The 17,196-nt window shown below is 36.5% G+C and overlaps 1 protein-coding gene across 2 annotated transcripts in view; it reads right to left on the bottom strand.

Moving 5' to 3' along the window:
• Positions 1-17,196, bottom strand: part of LOC126698846 (G-type lectin S-receptor-like serine/threonine-protein kinase RKS1) — a 141,335-nt gene that overhangs the window by 1,231 nt on the left and 122,908 nt on the right. The window contains exons 1-3 of one of the 2 annotated variants that reach the window (XM_050396342.1): positions 3,104-4,434; positions 463-662; positions 49-259 (exon numbers count right to left, since the gene is read on the bottom strand). In XM_050396342.1, the coding sequence (XP_050252299.1) occupies positions 49-259; positions 463-662; positions 3,104-4,385 (1,693 nt within the window). In that variant the 5' untranslated portion in view covers positions 4,386-4,434. Of the gene's footprint in view, positions 1-48; positions 260-462; positions 663-3,103; positions 4,435-17,196 lie in introns of those variants that run through there. The other variant, XM_050396341.1, reaches the window with a different exon arrangement.

Below are 17,196 nucleotides of genomic sequence, written 5' to 3'. Positions count from 1 at the left end.
CATTTTCTAGTGATGATGAGTGAGGTTAATGTGAAAAAGAAGACATACCAAAAATGAAAGAGTCCAAGCTTTTATTTGGCAAGTACTCATAGATCAACATCTTCTCTTCTTTGTGAATGCAACAACCTAAAATTCTAACAAGGTTTCTATGTTGGAGTTTAGCAATTAGTGCAACTTCTGTTTTGAATTGTTCTATTCCTTGTCCAGAGCATTTTGATAGTCTTTTTACTGCTATTTCCATTCCATTTTGTAGCAAACCCTGCAATTAAAGTCCAAATATCATTGTCATAGTGCACAATTGCTGAAAGCAACTCAACATGGTGAATTATTCGGGGAAGCCCAATTGCACACAACAAATTCATACTCAATGAGTACCCGTAAACATTCATGATGGAATTTATGATGCATAAACACACTTGAAATGAGATTATGCAAATTCTGGGACTCGTTCAATGAGACTACCTTATAAACTGGGCCAAAACCCCTTTGGCCAAGCTTGTTAGCAATAGAGAAGTTATTTGTAGCTGCAATTATGGTTCTTAGATAAAATAATGGCAAATTTGAATTTCTTCTAGTTCCATCAAGGTCCCTTCTACTCGGAGAGTATTCAAAGTATGTTAAAGTGGAGTCAGCACTATCTGAATATGTTCTATGCCTCGTCTCTGTCATAAAACAAGTAATTAATAATTCTAGTAACCATTTTTGTCCAATTAGGAATTCTCACACAAAAGCCTAATTTAATAAAACTAAGAAACACACTAAATTAAAAGAATGAAACAGAGGAAAATAAGAGGAAAAATTGAAGTTTACAATTTTCTATTTATCACTGATAGGAAATCCCATTTGGTTAAAATGCACTTTTCTAAGAGGTAAGTGCTTATGGGAGATGAAAGTTCCTCAGGCCTGCTGATGGGGCTGGTGAAAATCTTAAAATGTCAGGAAATTGGTTGGGCCATTCATCCAGCTTTTAGTTGAAAGGGTGAAAAAATTATCCATGTGGCATGATAATTGACACCCTGAAGGTGTTTTAATCCCAGATTTTGTCCAAAAGGTGGTGTATGATACTGCAATTTCTGAGTTTTCTAAAGTATCCTATATTCTGAAAGAAATGCGGTAGCCTTGAAAACTTATCAGATCAAAAGATACTACACTACAAGCTTATTTTCGTCAATTAAAATTAACAACTCAATGTACCAAATTTCATCTAAATTTGGAAAAGTCACGTGGATTTCAACCTAGAGTGAAATAAGAAACAAGATGGATATAGCTGAATGGTGGAAAGTGGTATGGTCTAAAGCAGCTGCTTCTAAGCATTCCTTAATTCTTTGTCTTTGTCGCGCCGTGAAGGACGAATTGCAATTCAGAGGAAAATTAAATAAGAAACATCTATGTCTCAATGAATGGTAGAAACTGGTATGGTCTAAAGCAGCTTTTCCCAACAATTCCTTCATATCTTGGCTGGTAGTGAAGGACAGGTTTCGCTCCCAAGAAAGGCTTGTAAATTGGGGTACAATGGTGCTCATGTACGTTTTCTGTAGAAGTCAAATGGAATTTTTGATCTTGTCATCTTCGAGTGTTCTTTCTTTTGAATTTGACATTTGTGTATGGTAGATATAAGAATGTGCAAATGGAATGAGCTAATGCATTAGAAGTATAGAAATAGGTTTTAAAAAATTGCTCTAAACTTCCTTACCTTTCTTCTTCTTCATTACAAAACAATACACAATATAGACTATAAGAAGAAACATTACAGCAACAGAAACTCCCAGAATTGCTGGCATCCTCTTTTTCTGAGTAAGACCATTTTTCTTAGCAAATTGAGTTGAGTAAAAAAAAAAAAAAAAAAAAATCAAATGACATCATAAATTTCAGAAGTTGATTGAACATAAATATTTATTGATGCAGTTTTACAGGAAAATGAGAGTAGCGATGGAACAAGGGTTTAAGGAGAATATGTCATTTTATTATTTTTTTTTTAAAAGGAGAAAATGTGATTCTCATTTTGAGGTCCAACTTAACAAAAGAACAAAACAAAAAAACGAACAAGTTCTCACAACAATGTCAAGTCCATATGTGATTCTCTTTTTGAGGCCGAAAATGTGTTAAAAGAAGAAACGAAAAACAAATATTGCAAACCTATTTTTGTAACAACAATGTCCAATGCCAAGAGAGTGTTTCATATTAAGATAAGTAGAATCACAAATCAATTTCTCTTTCTCCCATTATTATAATAACTATATAAAAATAAAATAAAACAAGTATTGCATAGTAGGACCTACTACGAGTGATGAATATAATTGTAGAAATCATGTGTTATTAGGGGTATACAACTCTTAAATAATTTTGACTTCTCCACACATTGTTTGAGTTTTGAATTAGAATGAAATATATAAAAGGTAAAATTGTGAAAATTTTGATATTTTTAGATAATTTAACAAAACCATATATAAATTCTTTCCCATATGGAATGTAATACTTTGAAATATGTAATGTGAAATAGCTCTATTTTAAATAGAGAAAATCATTTTTCAGTAATGTGACCTAAATCAACTTTAAGGTTAGTACCATAGGGCAAATTAGATGTTGAACTAGTATTTTGTTTAAATTTTAGACATGAACTTTGACTTACACTCTATTTGTTTTGAAGTAAAACAAATAAAATTTTAAGGTGTTTTGTATGACCAATAAAAATTTTCAAGCAAACAACTAAAATCAGTAGTTGAGTCACCAAAATCGCTAGTGTAGGAGGTCTAGCAACCAGATTGTTGGAATTTTAGCTTGAACGATGTCTTCAACAACTGGACAGGGGGCAAATGTTGCTAGAGTGATGTCTCCAGCCACCAGAATGGTGGCTTCGGTAATCAGACCTCTAGCAGGTAGCTTTAGTGACTGGATTACCAGTATCGGTTGCTAGAGTGATGGTTCTAGACACTAGAACGTTAGCACTGATTGTCGGAGTGGTATCTCTAACCACTGGACTACCGACATCATTTGCCTAGCTCATCAAACCGATGACCTAGCCACCAAATGGGGTGAGGGAACTCAATATGTATTTTTGTAAAATTTTTTATCAAAATTTTAAAGGGAAAAGATGAAAAATTACCTAATACAACCGCATCCACACGTATGTATAAATCTTGTCCTGCATCAGAATATGTTCTTGTGTCCACCAAGTCCCCTTGCCATGTCAAGCAACCAATCCCTCCCTCACTCTCATTTGCACTTGCGTAAGCCATACAAGAACAATTTCTCAAACACTTTTGCTCACACTCTTTCATACCCAAACTCATGTCTGCATGTGCTATTGAAGTGTCCGGCACCTTCATATGTGCCAACTTCACGAACCCTTCTCCGTTATTGCACATGGACACTCGTTGCTTTTCCCTCATGCAATCATAAGATGACTTAGGCTCAAATCCAGGAAAGCACTTGCACCCAAAAAGGACCAAATTGTGTGGGTCACAATAACTATTTGGACCGCATTTCAAATACTTATCACAGACCTCTATTGGGGAGGACCAATATTTGACCCATGTAGTCTCTTGCCATAAGGATCGTTGCAAAATTCCTGATTCATCCACCACCATTTTAACAATAACTTTGGGTTCAGCTACATTTGAAAATACACTGAACATAACGGTGGTTTCATCTTGATTATTGACAAAGCTAAGATTGAAGTAATTTGATGTCATTTTGGGTACACCGCTCCATCCTAGGCTAGTCCAAGATCCAGCACGCCAAAATAGAGTTTGACCCACGTATAAGCATGCTTGAGGGTACCCAGCTGTAACTATTTGATATGAGTAGTTGCCAATTCTCGGGTCATCTTTGGACTTCCAAGATGTTAGGAACCGGTTCAACCCGGTCAGCCGGTCTAGCCCAAGTTTCATAAGCGGAAGCAAAGTATTGGTGGGATAATCAAAACTTTGCCATGTAATTGTAACAGGTTGGCTGTCTTTTTGAACCAAAATAAGATTTCCTATATCTAAGAGCGTAGCCATAGAATTATTTGTGGATGAGATAGAAAAAGAAACATTGGTGGACCAAATAGGAGTGGTTCGGTTTTGGGTGTGGAGTACAAGGTTTCTCGTACCGTTGATGGAGAGGACTCCTGAGGTATCATTGAGAGGAGCATCTCTGTTTGCAACCCACACAACGGTTAGTTCGGTGATTTGGTTATACCAAATTCCAACGTAGCGGTGACTGGAACTGTCGGGGTTGAAAAACCCAAGTGCAAAGGTTTTCTGGTTTGAGAGTAGAAGTTGACCATCACCATCCTTGAGGGGTTGGTCTGGTGTTATGGTGTCAAGGGAAGTGTAGATTGGGTAAACAAGAAGAAGGGAGAGAAGAAGAAATGATGTACTCCCTTTAGCAGGATTCATCATTTTTTCTAATGAAGAGTACAGTAATAGGACTTGTGGCTGACTGGCTAGCATAGACTATAGAGAGCTTTATAGCCATATAAAAAAAAAATCAGTGGTTCTTCTTTTATAAATAAAGTTAAATGAGTTATTCGACGTATGCAAGTTGTTGTCCACTTGTCAAGGACCCACACACTTAATCATGTTTACCTTGAAAACTCATTAACATTAGTGAAAGATGAGTCATGCTGTGGTGACATAAAAAATGCACAATTTTCTGCTACAACTCGCCACGTGGAGAGTTGTGGCATAAAATTGTGCATTTTTATATGTCAATAGTATTAATCAGTGAAAGATACTTGACAAAAACTTTGGTCTTCTTTGGCAACTTTAATTTAAATCTAGGTACACAATTTTTGACCCTATAACTCGAATGTACATTGACTAATGAAGAAAAATTATTTGGTTTATATATTTATTTATTTATATACAAGATAGAAATTCTACTCTAACCTAATCTAAGTGTATATGTGTGAAGCCCCCTCTTGAAAACTTGAATTTTGGCTCTTACCCTCCAAGCCCTACAAACATTTATAATTGTGGAGTGACCATTGCACCAAGGGTGCACAATGGTAATTATTGGGTTCTTTAAATAGTGGTTGTTTATTGCCAACAGTCGGGGAATGCGCCTAATGTGACCATCTTGACTTGGAATTTTTTTTAAAAAAAATACCTTAAAAAATTGAAATTTAAATTAATTTGGGTTTTTAACCCCTCTAAAAAAAAAAAAAAAAAAAAAAAAAAAAAAAAAAAAAAAAAAAAAACTTGACCACCCTAAAAAAACTTTAACACCTTAAATAACAATTTGAGCCTATTAAAAATTAAATTCAACTTCTCCAAAATTTTGGTTCGTTGTATGTTGAACAAAAAAATTGCAAGAAATGCCATGTTTACAACATTTTCGCAATAAATCATAAATAGCAAGTTGTTAATCGTGGACAAAAAAATAATTTTAGTGACATGTTCAAATTAGAATTAGCTAGTAAAAACTTTACCACTTAGGCTTTGATGTGTAAGTGTTGTAAAAATGTCGTGGACATAACACTTTCAAAAATTTCCCAAACAAACAAATTAGCCTAAAAGCCCAAATCAAACATTTCATTGTGATTTTTAAATTGTGTTATCAAATGGCATATTTTAAAATCACTATTTTTTTTATTAAAAAAATACACACTTTTCAAATAACTAGTTTGCTAGCGCTTGTTTTAGTCTTTAGTCAAACTTGTTGGATTTATGTGATATATTTTTTCAAAAAGGTAATGCATTTTGTTTATATTGTTACTTATTTAGGCAATATGTTGGTAATTGAAAATGAGATCAGTAGTTTGATGATTATTTAATTGTGTATATTGAAAAAGATGTAGTTGATAACATTGATAGTAAAACTATTATATCATACAACGATTTCAAAATATGAAATCTTGTGAAGGAAAATTTTAAATTTTATGTAATTGCGAGTGTTTTTTTATTTTTATGTTAATATATTCAAGTTTTATTTTTATTAAATTTTTTTAATTTAAGCTTTTTAATGACCACCCTAAAAAAATTCCTAGAGCCGCTAACAATCAACCAGGTTCAAGAGATAACTTAATGATAATAAATAAATAATTATATATTATTTGTTGTGTTTTATATCGCCTCCTCCATTATCTATCTATTTCAATAATAAAATAAATAAAATTTTGTTGTCTTTTTCATCGGTTATTGCAAACGTTGTGGTGGTAGAATAATTGTTATTAGGTTCATCTAAAAAGTGATTGTTTAACTGAACCGTCATCCACTAAGGTTCAAGTGATAAACCAATGATGATAAATAAATAATAATATATCCTTTGTTGTGTTTTATTAAAATACCTTTAAATATATATATATATATATATATATCCAATATATCATGTCAAACAAAAATACATTAAAAATACACGTTTTCTATAGTTAAACATATATGTAAGGTTGAATTTAATCAACCATGTGTTGGCTTTATTCCATGACAAATTTGCTTGTAATACAGCACTTAGAAACCCTGTATTTAGGTGGGAATCATGTAAGGGTAGTGTGTGAGAGAGTGTGAAGAAATGTTCAAGATTGTGCAGTGAAGCAGGGACTCGCGGCTGGATCTCGTGGGAGGCCCGCGGCTTGTAAGCTGCCAAAAGTTGCACACGTGCAGAGCATGCAGGGGAGCTGAACAGTCATTCTAGCTGGAGCACTACAGGACAAAATAAGACAACTGGCCATTCTGTTATTGCGCGACTTGAACTCGCGACTCAGTTAAGTCGCGAGGTCAAGTCGCCAGCCAACCCTGTTTTGGAAAAACTGACTCTTTGCATTCCATTCTCACACCAGTATAAACACCCCTCATTCCCACAAAATATGTGTGGCTATTCAGAAAGAAAAACCCTAAGAGAGGTTTCTTCAAAACACCCACCCAATTAGAGAGAGCTACTCATTTTTAGAGAGAAATCTTTGTAGTCTCTTCTCATTCCCTCTCTCATTGTAATACCTATTGAGAGGAGATTTCTATCCAAACACTACCTACACCCATTTAGAGTGTTGAGTGTTTTTTGGAGCTTTGGGAAGCATTGGAAGATGCCAAGGATGGCGGATGCTATGGATTATAGCAGAATCCGGTAAGCTAGAAAAGAAAAAGATTCGGCGCAACCTCATTGGAGCAAGAAGTTTGGAGGGCTTAGGTACATCGGGTAGATTAGGCTTGGAGGATCTATTGCTGTTCATGTATCCCAACTACATTTTCTAGTAGATTATTGACCGCTTGGAGGGCGGCGGAGAGGTTTTACACCGAGGGCTTCGGTTTCCTCTTCGATAACATATCGGGTGTTATCCTTGTGTTTGCATCTTCTTTCCCTTTATCTTTGCCTTTTATTTTCTGCTGTGGATGTGATTTATAATTGACTTAGATTGATTTCCAATTCTGTTTATAGCTTATGTTCATTTTCCGCACACTAGTTGTTTGACATAAAGCTTGAATTGGTTAATTTGTATATTGGGGGTCTAAACATTCAAGGATGTTTTTACACTATTTGAACTTTCAATATATATTGTACATCAAATATTTTTCATATTATACTTGTACACAAATATTTCAAACTTCATTACTTTTATTGATAGTATTTGTTAAGGTGTGTTGTTATGTACGTAATACTATTTACCAACAAATAAGGAAAAAATATAAATTACTTTACTTCTCTAATTTAAGTAAAAATTTAAAATATTTCTTCAATTCTATAATTTTTTGGGTGGTTTAAATCCATTCACGATATGATTTTTATACATAAAGGAGTTTTTTTTCTCCTTGTGTGTATCAAGGACCCTATCAAGGAGTTTTTTTTTTTAATTATCTCTCTCCTTGTGTGTATGCTAGAGAGAGAGCGAGAGAGTAGAGAGTTTGATATGCCTACAACAGAATTTAAGGGTTTAAGAACTTGTAGCAATTGAAGTAACATAAGATGAAAAAGATCAACAAAAAATATCCTTTATATTTTTTCTTACAAAGGCCTATAGTTTGTACTGTTCTTAGATATAAAATTGGTAGCAAGTAATTGATTGGAAAGTATAAATATATCTCTATTTTCTAGCACACTTACTATGTTCCTGTGAGGCAATTTTGTATTTGCTTCAATTTGGTCACCTTCAATGATTCTAGCCATACCAAAAAATCTAAAAGTACAGGAAACTCTGTTTAAAGTATGAGAAAGAAAGGAAAATAAAGGTTCGAATAGGATGATTTTCCATTTAGGTTTTTAAAGTCTTTTTAATAATTTTTTATTATACCGTGATATAATAGCTATTTGTCTCACATTTTCAAAAACTTTTCGAATATTTTGCACATCTAGAACGTCCAGATTTAATGCATGATGCAAAGTAATTATATATAGTTTCATTATACCATCCAAAAAAATATAAAATTGTGTTTGTTAGTTTTTAGACCCCTTAAAACACAATTGATTTAACCTAGGTAATTAGCCAAGTTGTTACTTAGTCCAATTTAATAAATCTAGGTTATCACAATCACCAAGATCATATCATGCAAAGCAGCGGAAAGATAAATAACACAAGATATGATCACCCAGGAAAACCAAACTGGTAAAAAACCTGGGGAGAATTTAACCTAGCTATCCTCAAGGTAAAAAGCAAATCCACTAGAAAGAATTGAAGTTCATACAATAAGACTTACAAGCCCCCACGCTTGACTTCTTATTGCTACCAACCAGTAGAACTTACTAACACGATCACGTGCAAGCTCCGAATCCACGGACTCCTTCTTTCTTTGGTTTTTGTAAAACACAAACACCCCCGTTTGTGACTTTGAGATCCCACTCAAAGGTTTAGCAACACAAACTCTCCTGTTTGTGACTCCAAGACCACCCTTGAAGATTTAGATCATCAACACCTTTGATGACTAGAGAAGGCAGCAACTTCGACAATACCGGATCTTGAGATTCTTCAAGGAATAGCACCGGTAGAAGACATAAGAGAGCTTTTTAGGAACAAAACCCTAAATACAAAAGAGGCACACTCTTTTCTCTCTGAAAAGCCACACAAAAACGTGCTTAGGGTTTCCTTTATACACTGGGAGAAGTAGATTAGAAACCCTAATCCTAACTGGGCTTGAACTGCTATTTGGGCTTAATTAAAATTCTGCAGATATGACTTTCGATCGATCGAGCCTGTCTTTTGATCGATCGAACCAGACAGATTATGAAATCTTCTTCCTACAGCTTGTATGTTCTTGAATCTTGACTTGAATCACCTTGAGCATTGTCTAATAATACCTATAGACTCTAAGATCTATATCTAGACAAGTTTGTATTCACGATTTGCCAATTGTTCTAAACATTTAGAACCTAACAGTGTTAGGTTCTAAAGACTTAGGAACTTATGTATTTAGAACTCTAATGTGTATTATTGGCAAACCATGATCAAAACAAGTTGTTTAGTCATGTTTCGACTTGCTCAAAGTTGTGTCATTTATGTAAAGTTGGATTTAAGTTGTTGCAGAATTAAAAGTGCAATTCAGCCTGGTTCGATCGATCGAAGCTTAGGCTCGATCAATTGAAATTCGGGCAGAATGCGTTTTTCTGCAAAATTCCAACTCAGCCTTAGTTCATTTAAAACGTTTAGGGTTTTGTATTTTTTCCCTAAGTATATAAGGCAAACTCTAGCCACGTTTTAGTGTTGCTCATATTGCTGTTTATGTAAATCTCTTGTGAGATCTGTGAGGAGCTTTCCTTTACACAAACTTAGGATTATCAAGAGGAGATTCGTTCAAGAACTTGATGATCATTCAGTTGCTGCCATAAGAACTTAAAGAAACACAAGCGGGTGTGCTTGTACTTGCTGGAGAATCCAAGAAAGAAGGAGTCCGTGGTCTCGGAGCTTGCACGTGGTTGTGTCAGTAAGTTTCTACTGATGGGTAGCAATAGGATGTTAGTGGTCTAAGTCCTATTGTAAAACTTCGATTCTTTCATAGTGGATTCAGGTTTACCTTGAGCATAGCTAGGTTAAATCCTCCCCAGGTTTTTACCGGTTTGGTTTCCTGGATGATCATATCATTGTGTTATTTATCTTTCCGTTGCTTTGCATGATATGATTGTTTGATTGTGATAACCTAGATTTGGAATTTGGACTAAGTAATAACATGGCTAATTACCTAGGTTAATCCAATTGTGTTTTTTAAGGGATCTAAAAACCATCAAATTGTTCTCAATGGCCATCTTCTCTTTTTCTTAAAATTTTTACAAACCTATCCCCATTTCACCAAAAAAAAAAAAATGCAAACCTATAAGCAGCAGCTTGACAAGTTGAAATTGTTTAAAATTTGTAGATGTCTAACATAATAAGATTTTATACAATTATATTCATCACTTCTGTCCTGCTATATAACATTAATTTGTTCCATATGATGTTGATGTTGTGAAAACTAGTTTGCTCATTTTAGTTTTTCAAGTGACTTCAAGGAGAGAATGACACACTCTCAATAAGGCACCTTCACAAATATAAGTGACCACAAAAGTAGAACTGGGCCAAATTTAAGCAAAAAGGAGGAAATGGTTACAACTTTTTGTCACCCATTTCTTCACACTTCTCCTTGCTATACAAGAGGATCTACCATCAAAGTTATAAACTATTGTTCTAACTTATTTCGTAATATTGTCTTGGTTTGAAGTGTTCTCTTAATTAAGTTACATATTAGCCATACCCAAGCATATCAATAGTAAAACACCCTGAAATCCAAATTAAATTCCAGTATTACGCATTTAGCGTTCCTCTTTTAAATATTCATGGTTAAACTTAGTAAATTTCACACCAAAAGAAAAGATCTTTGTAACTTTGGACATCTTGTTCTGAAAACCAATGAAGTTATCTCCACAGAGCATATATACACAGTTTACTTTTTGTATATTGATTTCAGAAACCACTCGAAAGAAAAAGCTAAAGGAGATGGTAGTGATTTCATCACAAGTTCTAAACAATAACAGTTTGTGTAATATTATATATTATCTTCTTTTTTGTAATAATTTTATAGTGCATACATTATGTTCAACTAGTAAGTTGCTCATGTGATGCACAGATAATTTTGTGATATTTTATGTAAAACAGTTTTAAATAATGTTTTACATAAATTATAAATAAAAAGTAAACTAAATTAGAGTAAAGAAGCATATATATATTTTGAGATATTAAAAATTGGTTTAGTAGCTTCACTACATATTTGTAGCCTTCTTAAGGTAAGATTATTATTTTTTTAAATCATGAAACCAAAAATAAATGCAAAAGAGTAATGGGACCAAGAAAATCAACTAATTTGTATTGTGTTCACATATTTTATACTATGAAATAAAAGTATACTCAACTCTCTGACTGTCTTCCACTTATCGATAGTGCGACAACAAAACTACGTCGTTTTAGGCTGGGAAAGGACAAAAAATAAATAACCGGACAATAACCGGTTTAACCGTGCCGGTTTCCGGTTTTCCGGTTAAACCGGCCGGTTTTTACTGTTTCACGGTTTTTATGTTAATTTCGGTTTTTTAACATAACCGGACCGGATTGATGACCGGTTCCCGGTTGAACCGGTCGGACCGGCCGGTCCGGTCCGGTTTTTAAAACTATGTCTGATTCTTCAACAAATTCCTAATGAGTCATCCTCACTATGTTCTCCAAGGTCTTGAACAAGCAAATTCAACTCATCCGAAGACTCAACATGAGCAATAGTCATGAAAGCTGAATAGTTCCCTTCTCCATCACAGCTTTCTTCAGATTCTGAGTTGGACGAGTCTGAATCACTCAAGGTCGTGGCATACACCTTGCCTTTTGATTTCAAATAATTAGGACATTCTTTCTTGAAGTGTCCATGCCCGTTGCATTCAAAACAAACGACACCTTGTGTGGATTGGGATTCTTTTCCATCTTTCCTTTGGAAATCCCTCTTCTCCCTTCCAGAATTTTGGAATTTTCTCTTATCATCAAATTTTCCATTGTTTTTGAATTTCAAAAACTTTCTGAAATTTTTAACAAGATAGGCTACATCTTTGTCCACCATATCTTCTCCTGACGAGCCTTGATCTTCCACCTTCTCAATAGTGGTCTTTAGAGCAAGGGATTTTCCCTTCCGTTGATTTGGCAGCGACATCTCATAGGTCTGTAGAGATCCAACCAGCTCCTGTACCTTGATGTCGTCAAGATCCTTGCTCTCTTCAATGGCTGTCACTTTAGCACGGAAGCTTTCCGGCAATGATCGAAGGATCTTCCTTACAACCTTTGAGTCCTCCATCTTCTCCCCCAAGTTAAACTTACTGACAACAACTTCATTTAACTTCCCATAGAAAGAGTCGAAAGACTCATCCTCACTCATCTTGAGCTCCTCAAACCGAGTGGTCAGCATTTGTAACTTGGTGTCTTTCACTTTCTTTGTGCCTTCATAAGTTGTTTCCAGAATCTCCCATGCATCTTTGGCAATGGTAATGTGAAAAATCCTGTGAAATTCATCTGGAGACACACCACAGAAAATAGCATTTAGTGCTTTACTGTTAGCATTAGATGCAGCAAGTGCTGCCTTATCCCATGTGGATTTGGCTGCCTCAGGTTTGGTCCAACCAATCTCAACAGCATCCCACACGGATTCATCAATAGAGCATAAAAAGGCTCTCATACGAACCTTCCAAAATGCATAATTACTTCCATCAAAATATGGAGGTGCATTAAGGGATTGAGACCTATCCATCTCAAAAAGAAAGGGAGTCAAGGATCACACAATGGTAATGAAACCAAACAGCTGTGTACCCGCTCTGATACCAATTGAAAGTTCAAAAACGTGTACAAAAACACTTTTGAACGTTTAGACCCCCAAAAACCAACTTAACCAACCCAAGCAATATGTCAAACAACTAGTGTGCGGAAACTTAACATATGCTATAACATGGAATTGATTAAACAACTATCTAAGCCACAACAAAATAAACCACAGCAGATAATGTAAAGGCAGAGATAGAGAGGAAAGAAGATGCAAACACAGGGATAACACCAGATATGTTATCGAAGAGGAAACCGAAGACCTCGGTGAAAAACCTCTCCGCCGCCCTCCAAGCGGTAATCAATCCACTAGAAAATACAGTTGGGATACAAGGACAGCAATAGACCCTCCAAGCCTAATCTACCCAATGCACCTAAGCCCTTCAAGCTTCTTGCTCCAACGAGGTTGCGCCGAACCTTTTTCTTTTCTAGCTTTCCGGATTCCGCTACTACACCGTAGCATCAACCAATGAATATTGGCTCCTTCCTAACTGCTTCCCAGAACTCCAAACGTCTGTCTCACAGGGATGATAATGGTGAGAACCAGGTTTGGTATAATGCCTCTCAAGGATTTGACAATGGAGAGGAAGAGAGTGAGGGAATTTGATGAGACTCTAAGGTAGAGATTGTGGGTGAAACAATCTGGTTTTTCTTTAGGGTTTCTCTCTCAAAATTCTCTCTGGAAGCTCTCTTTCAATCGTGGGTTAAAAGGGTATTTATACTGGAGTGAAGAGGAATGCGAAACGTCAGGTTTTTCCAAAACAGGGGTGGCTCGCGGCTTGACCTCGCGGCTTGACTAAGTCGCGAGTTCCAGTCGCGAGTTAACCGTATAGCCAGTTGTCCTGTTTTGTCCTGTAGTGCTCCAGCTAGCATGACTGTTCATCTTCCAGCATGCTTGGCACGTGTGCATCTTCTGGCGGGTTGAAGCCGCGAGTCCACCCGCGAGTCCCAGCCGCGACACTCTGTTTTCTTGCACACTCTTGAGCAATCTTCACACTATCTTACTCACAACCCTTACAACAATCCCACCTAAATACAGGGTTACTAAATGCTGAATTACAAGCAAATTTGGCACGGAATAAAGCCAATTAGATGGTTGAATAAATTCAACCTTACAATCTCCCCCTTTGGCTATTCCGTGACAAAACCCTAAAACAGACTCTAGACTTAACATGTGAGTTGGGAACAGTTGATCAAAACTCACTCACACCTAACTCTAGAAGCTGTGAAGCACTTGAATCATATGAACATAAACTCCTGAAACACAACAATACACCATGATCATTGTAAGCAGAAAATTATTAATGCATATGAAACAGGCAATATGAGATCAAGCAAAGATGGAGTTAATAAACAAACCATGGCTTGATCAACCAAGTGAACACCACAAGGTAGTGATCACAGTGCTCATTCACACTTGGAATGAACACAAGGACATACAAGTTAACAAGCACAAGGCAAGACACTTGTATGTTCAACACTCAACCAATGCATAGCACACAAGGCATATGCATCTAGGAACAATCCTACAAGGGCACAAGAGTGACAGTACATAAACCAAAATGCAGAACATTTAGATTAAAGTACTGATTTCAACATAGCAGAAAGGCTGCACTTAAGCATGGTACATACCATATAGCCTACAAATCTATGCATAAGACAATAACCCTAAAAGCTTACATAAGCATATGGGTACAACTAACAAATACCTGAATAACATCATCAAACATATATTAAAGTTTAAACCAAGAGTATATGAAAAGAGTTAGAAACAGATATACACCAAAACACAGTGTATCAAAACCATAAAAACCATAAGTTTAGAAGATAAGACGAAAAACAAAAGTATGTGTGTGTGTGTACTCCCCCTATCACTATGCACACTTCCCTTTGAACTTTTCTCCCCCTTACTGAATGCTCTCCCCCTTTTTGTCACGAATAGCTAAAGACTCTCGTCCAACTTTCGTTGAATCTCATCTAGCTGATTCTCCATAGTCTCGAGGCGCATTTGGACATGGTTGTTTGTGGAGTAGAGAAGTGCCACAAGCTCATCAATGCGTTTCTGAATATGCTCAAGAACACTGCCAACTCTGTCAGTATGAGAAGCAGTTTGTGCTTGTGGAATACCAGCCGGTGAAGCTTCAGGAACATCACGAGATGCAGATGTGGTATGTGCAGGTAACTCTGAGTCAGGAGCAAATGAAGGAACCGGAGAGATGTGAGCACTTCTTGGTGATTTGGAGGAGTGACTTCTGCTCGCTTGAAGAGTGAACAAAGAAATGGGACGTTGACGAGTCAACATTTTACCATCTGCAGGAGGAGTAATGCCTGCACTAAGGATGAGCTTCATGACGAGACTGCAAAATGGAATGATTCCTCGAGCTGTAGATCGACACGCGGTCTTCCTCAAGTTGTAGTAGATGTGAGCACATATATCAATGGGGGCTCCGGTAATGAGATCACACAGAAATATAGCTCTCCCAAGATTGATGAATGTAGTGTTGGACAGTGGGTAGAGATTGGTGAACATGATCAACTTCAGTGTGGTCAACTCAGGTGCAAACTTTGCGGTGCTGATGGAAGTTCCTGCACTAGACACCTCATGATCGTGTCCTAGGATTTGTAGAATTTCCCCAACCTCTGGATTTCGTTCATCATAGGGAGTTAAATTCACATTCTGAGGTCTGGTGATGCCGAGAAGATCTGCGATGGAGTCTGGGGTAACACTAAACTCTGTTCCTCTGACCCAGAAAACGAGGACAGGTCCAAGATCAGATGCATTGGAGAAGCATTCTTTGACCAGCTCATCCATTGGATCATCAAAGTTTCCGAACAAGTTTGCCCAGTCTCGTTTCTCAAAGATTCGAGGGATGAATGTAGTCCCTAAGGTGTTGAACTCTACTACCCACTCCACTATAGTTGTTGACTTGTCAAACACATTTGAGTAGGCGTGTGAGTTCAGGGGAACTCTGAATCTATCCTCATTGGGATCTTGAGATGCTTGAGATGATAGACGAGTCCTTTTAGCAACTGGGGTTGCTGGTTCGTCAGCAATAGTGTCTTTACCCCTGGAAGATCGACGAGACATCTGCAAGAGAACAGACCAACAGAAAAGAACCAAGCAACAATACCCCACAAAAAATTGTCAACAAGATTCAGTATAAACAGTATTTCAATATGAAAACCAGACTTAATATAGTGCAGACCCAACCAAACCTTCCAACAAAACACAGAAGTACAAACTAATACGAGCAACAAACTTGGTAAAAGTGCACCAAGACAAAGAAAGACACCACAACTGTCATTGAGTCAGGTTAACATGACCATGATATGCAATTAGAAACAGCATTTGAACATTTTGAGCAGATAGCATAAAACACTTCATCAGAGGAATGAACATAGGGAGAATATTTCAATCATGAAGAAACCAGACATCCACACGGGAGCACGTGGATGAGAGACATACATTATGATATCAAAACCACTCAGTGACCAAAAACAAACACCAACATCAATATTCAGGCAAGTGTAATGAGTAAGACAGATAAACACCAAACCCATTTCAGAAAAGATTCTCAGATTCAAGAAGAGGGAAAAAAAAAAAAAAAAAAAAAAAAAAAAAAAAAACAGAACAATGAAATACACATTGTGACTGCTCAGCATGAAAACAGGTGAGAACAATATCAAAACAGGACACTCCATACCCAATACACATAGAGATAAGAATAACGAACACAATACCAGTCCAAACATTAACAGAAATATGCAGGAAAAAGAAACTGAGATTGAGAAAGCAAAACCCATACCTTTTCTTGATGATTTGGAGAAGAAACGAAGCACCAAAAGGGTTTGAAAAATGGATTCACGAAGAGTTTTGGGAGAAAACAACAGTTTTAAGAGAAGATGAACAGTTACAAAAGTTCGAGGGAAAACTGAAAGAGGTTTAAAAACTGCTCCTGTTTCTGCAAAACACGCGATTTTCGCGACTGGTTCAAGTCGCCATACAGTCGCCAGCTCAAGCCGCCAAAGCACTCAAGAACAAAATTTTGAAAAATTTTTCTAAGTGTTTTTCGCGACTGGAAGGTCGACCCGCGAGTGAGTCGCGAGCTGAGCCGCGAAAATCTCTGAGTGAATCTCGCGACTGGACCTTCCACTCGCGAACAAGTCGCCAAAACTGACCAGCGAAGATGCGACTGAGGCTCGCGACTTGACATACCCGCGACTGAGCAGCCAAAACAGGGCAAAACTGTATTTTTGAAGTTTTCAGATTTTTCCAGCAAAACACTTTCCAAAAACACCTAAAACACTCAAAAATCTTTTTGTGCTTGAATTAACAAAGATTGAGCATGTGAAAACACTTTTTATCAAGTACAATCACACAAATGAATATGACATTTATCGAACATAAACTTGTGTGTTGTGTGTGGATATCAACAATGAGATAGTCCTTTGTCTAATGTGAAGCT

The sequence above is a fragment of the Quercus robur genome, chromosome 9 (assembly GCF_932294415.1).
Source record: "Quercus robur chromosome 9, dhQueRobu3.1, whole genome shotgun sequence".
Lineage (NCBI taxonomy): Eukaryota > Viridiplantae > Streptophyta > Magnoliopsida > Fagales > Fagaceae > Quercus > Quercus robur.
Note: the sequence above shows the minus strand (reverse complement) of the source record. Positions and strands in the feature narration are given on the sequence as shown.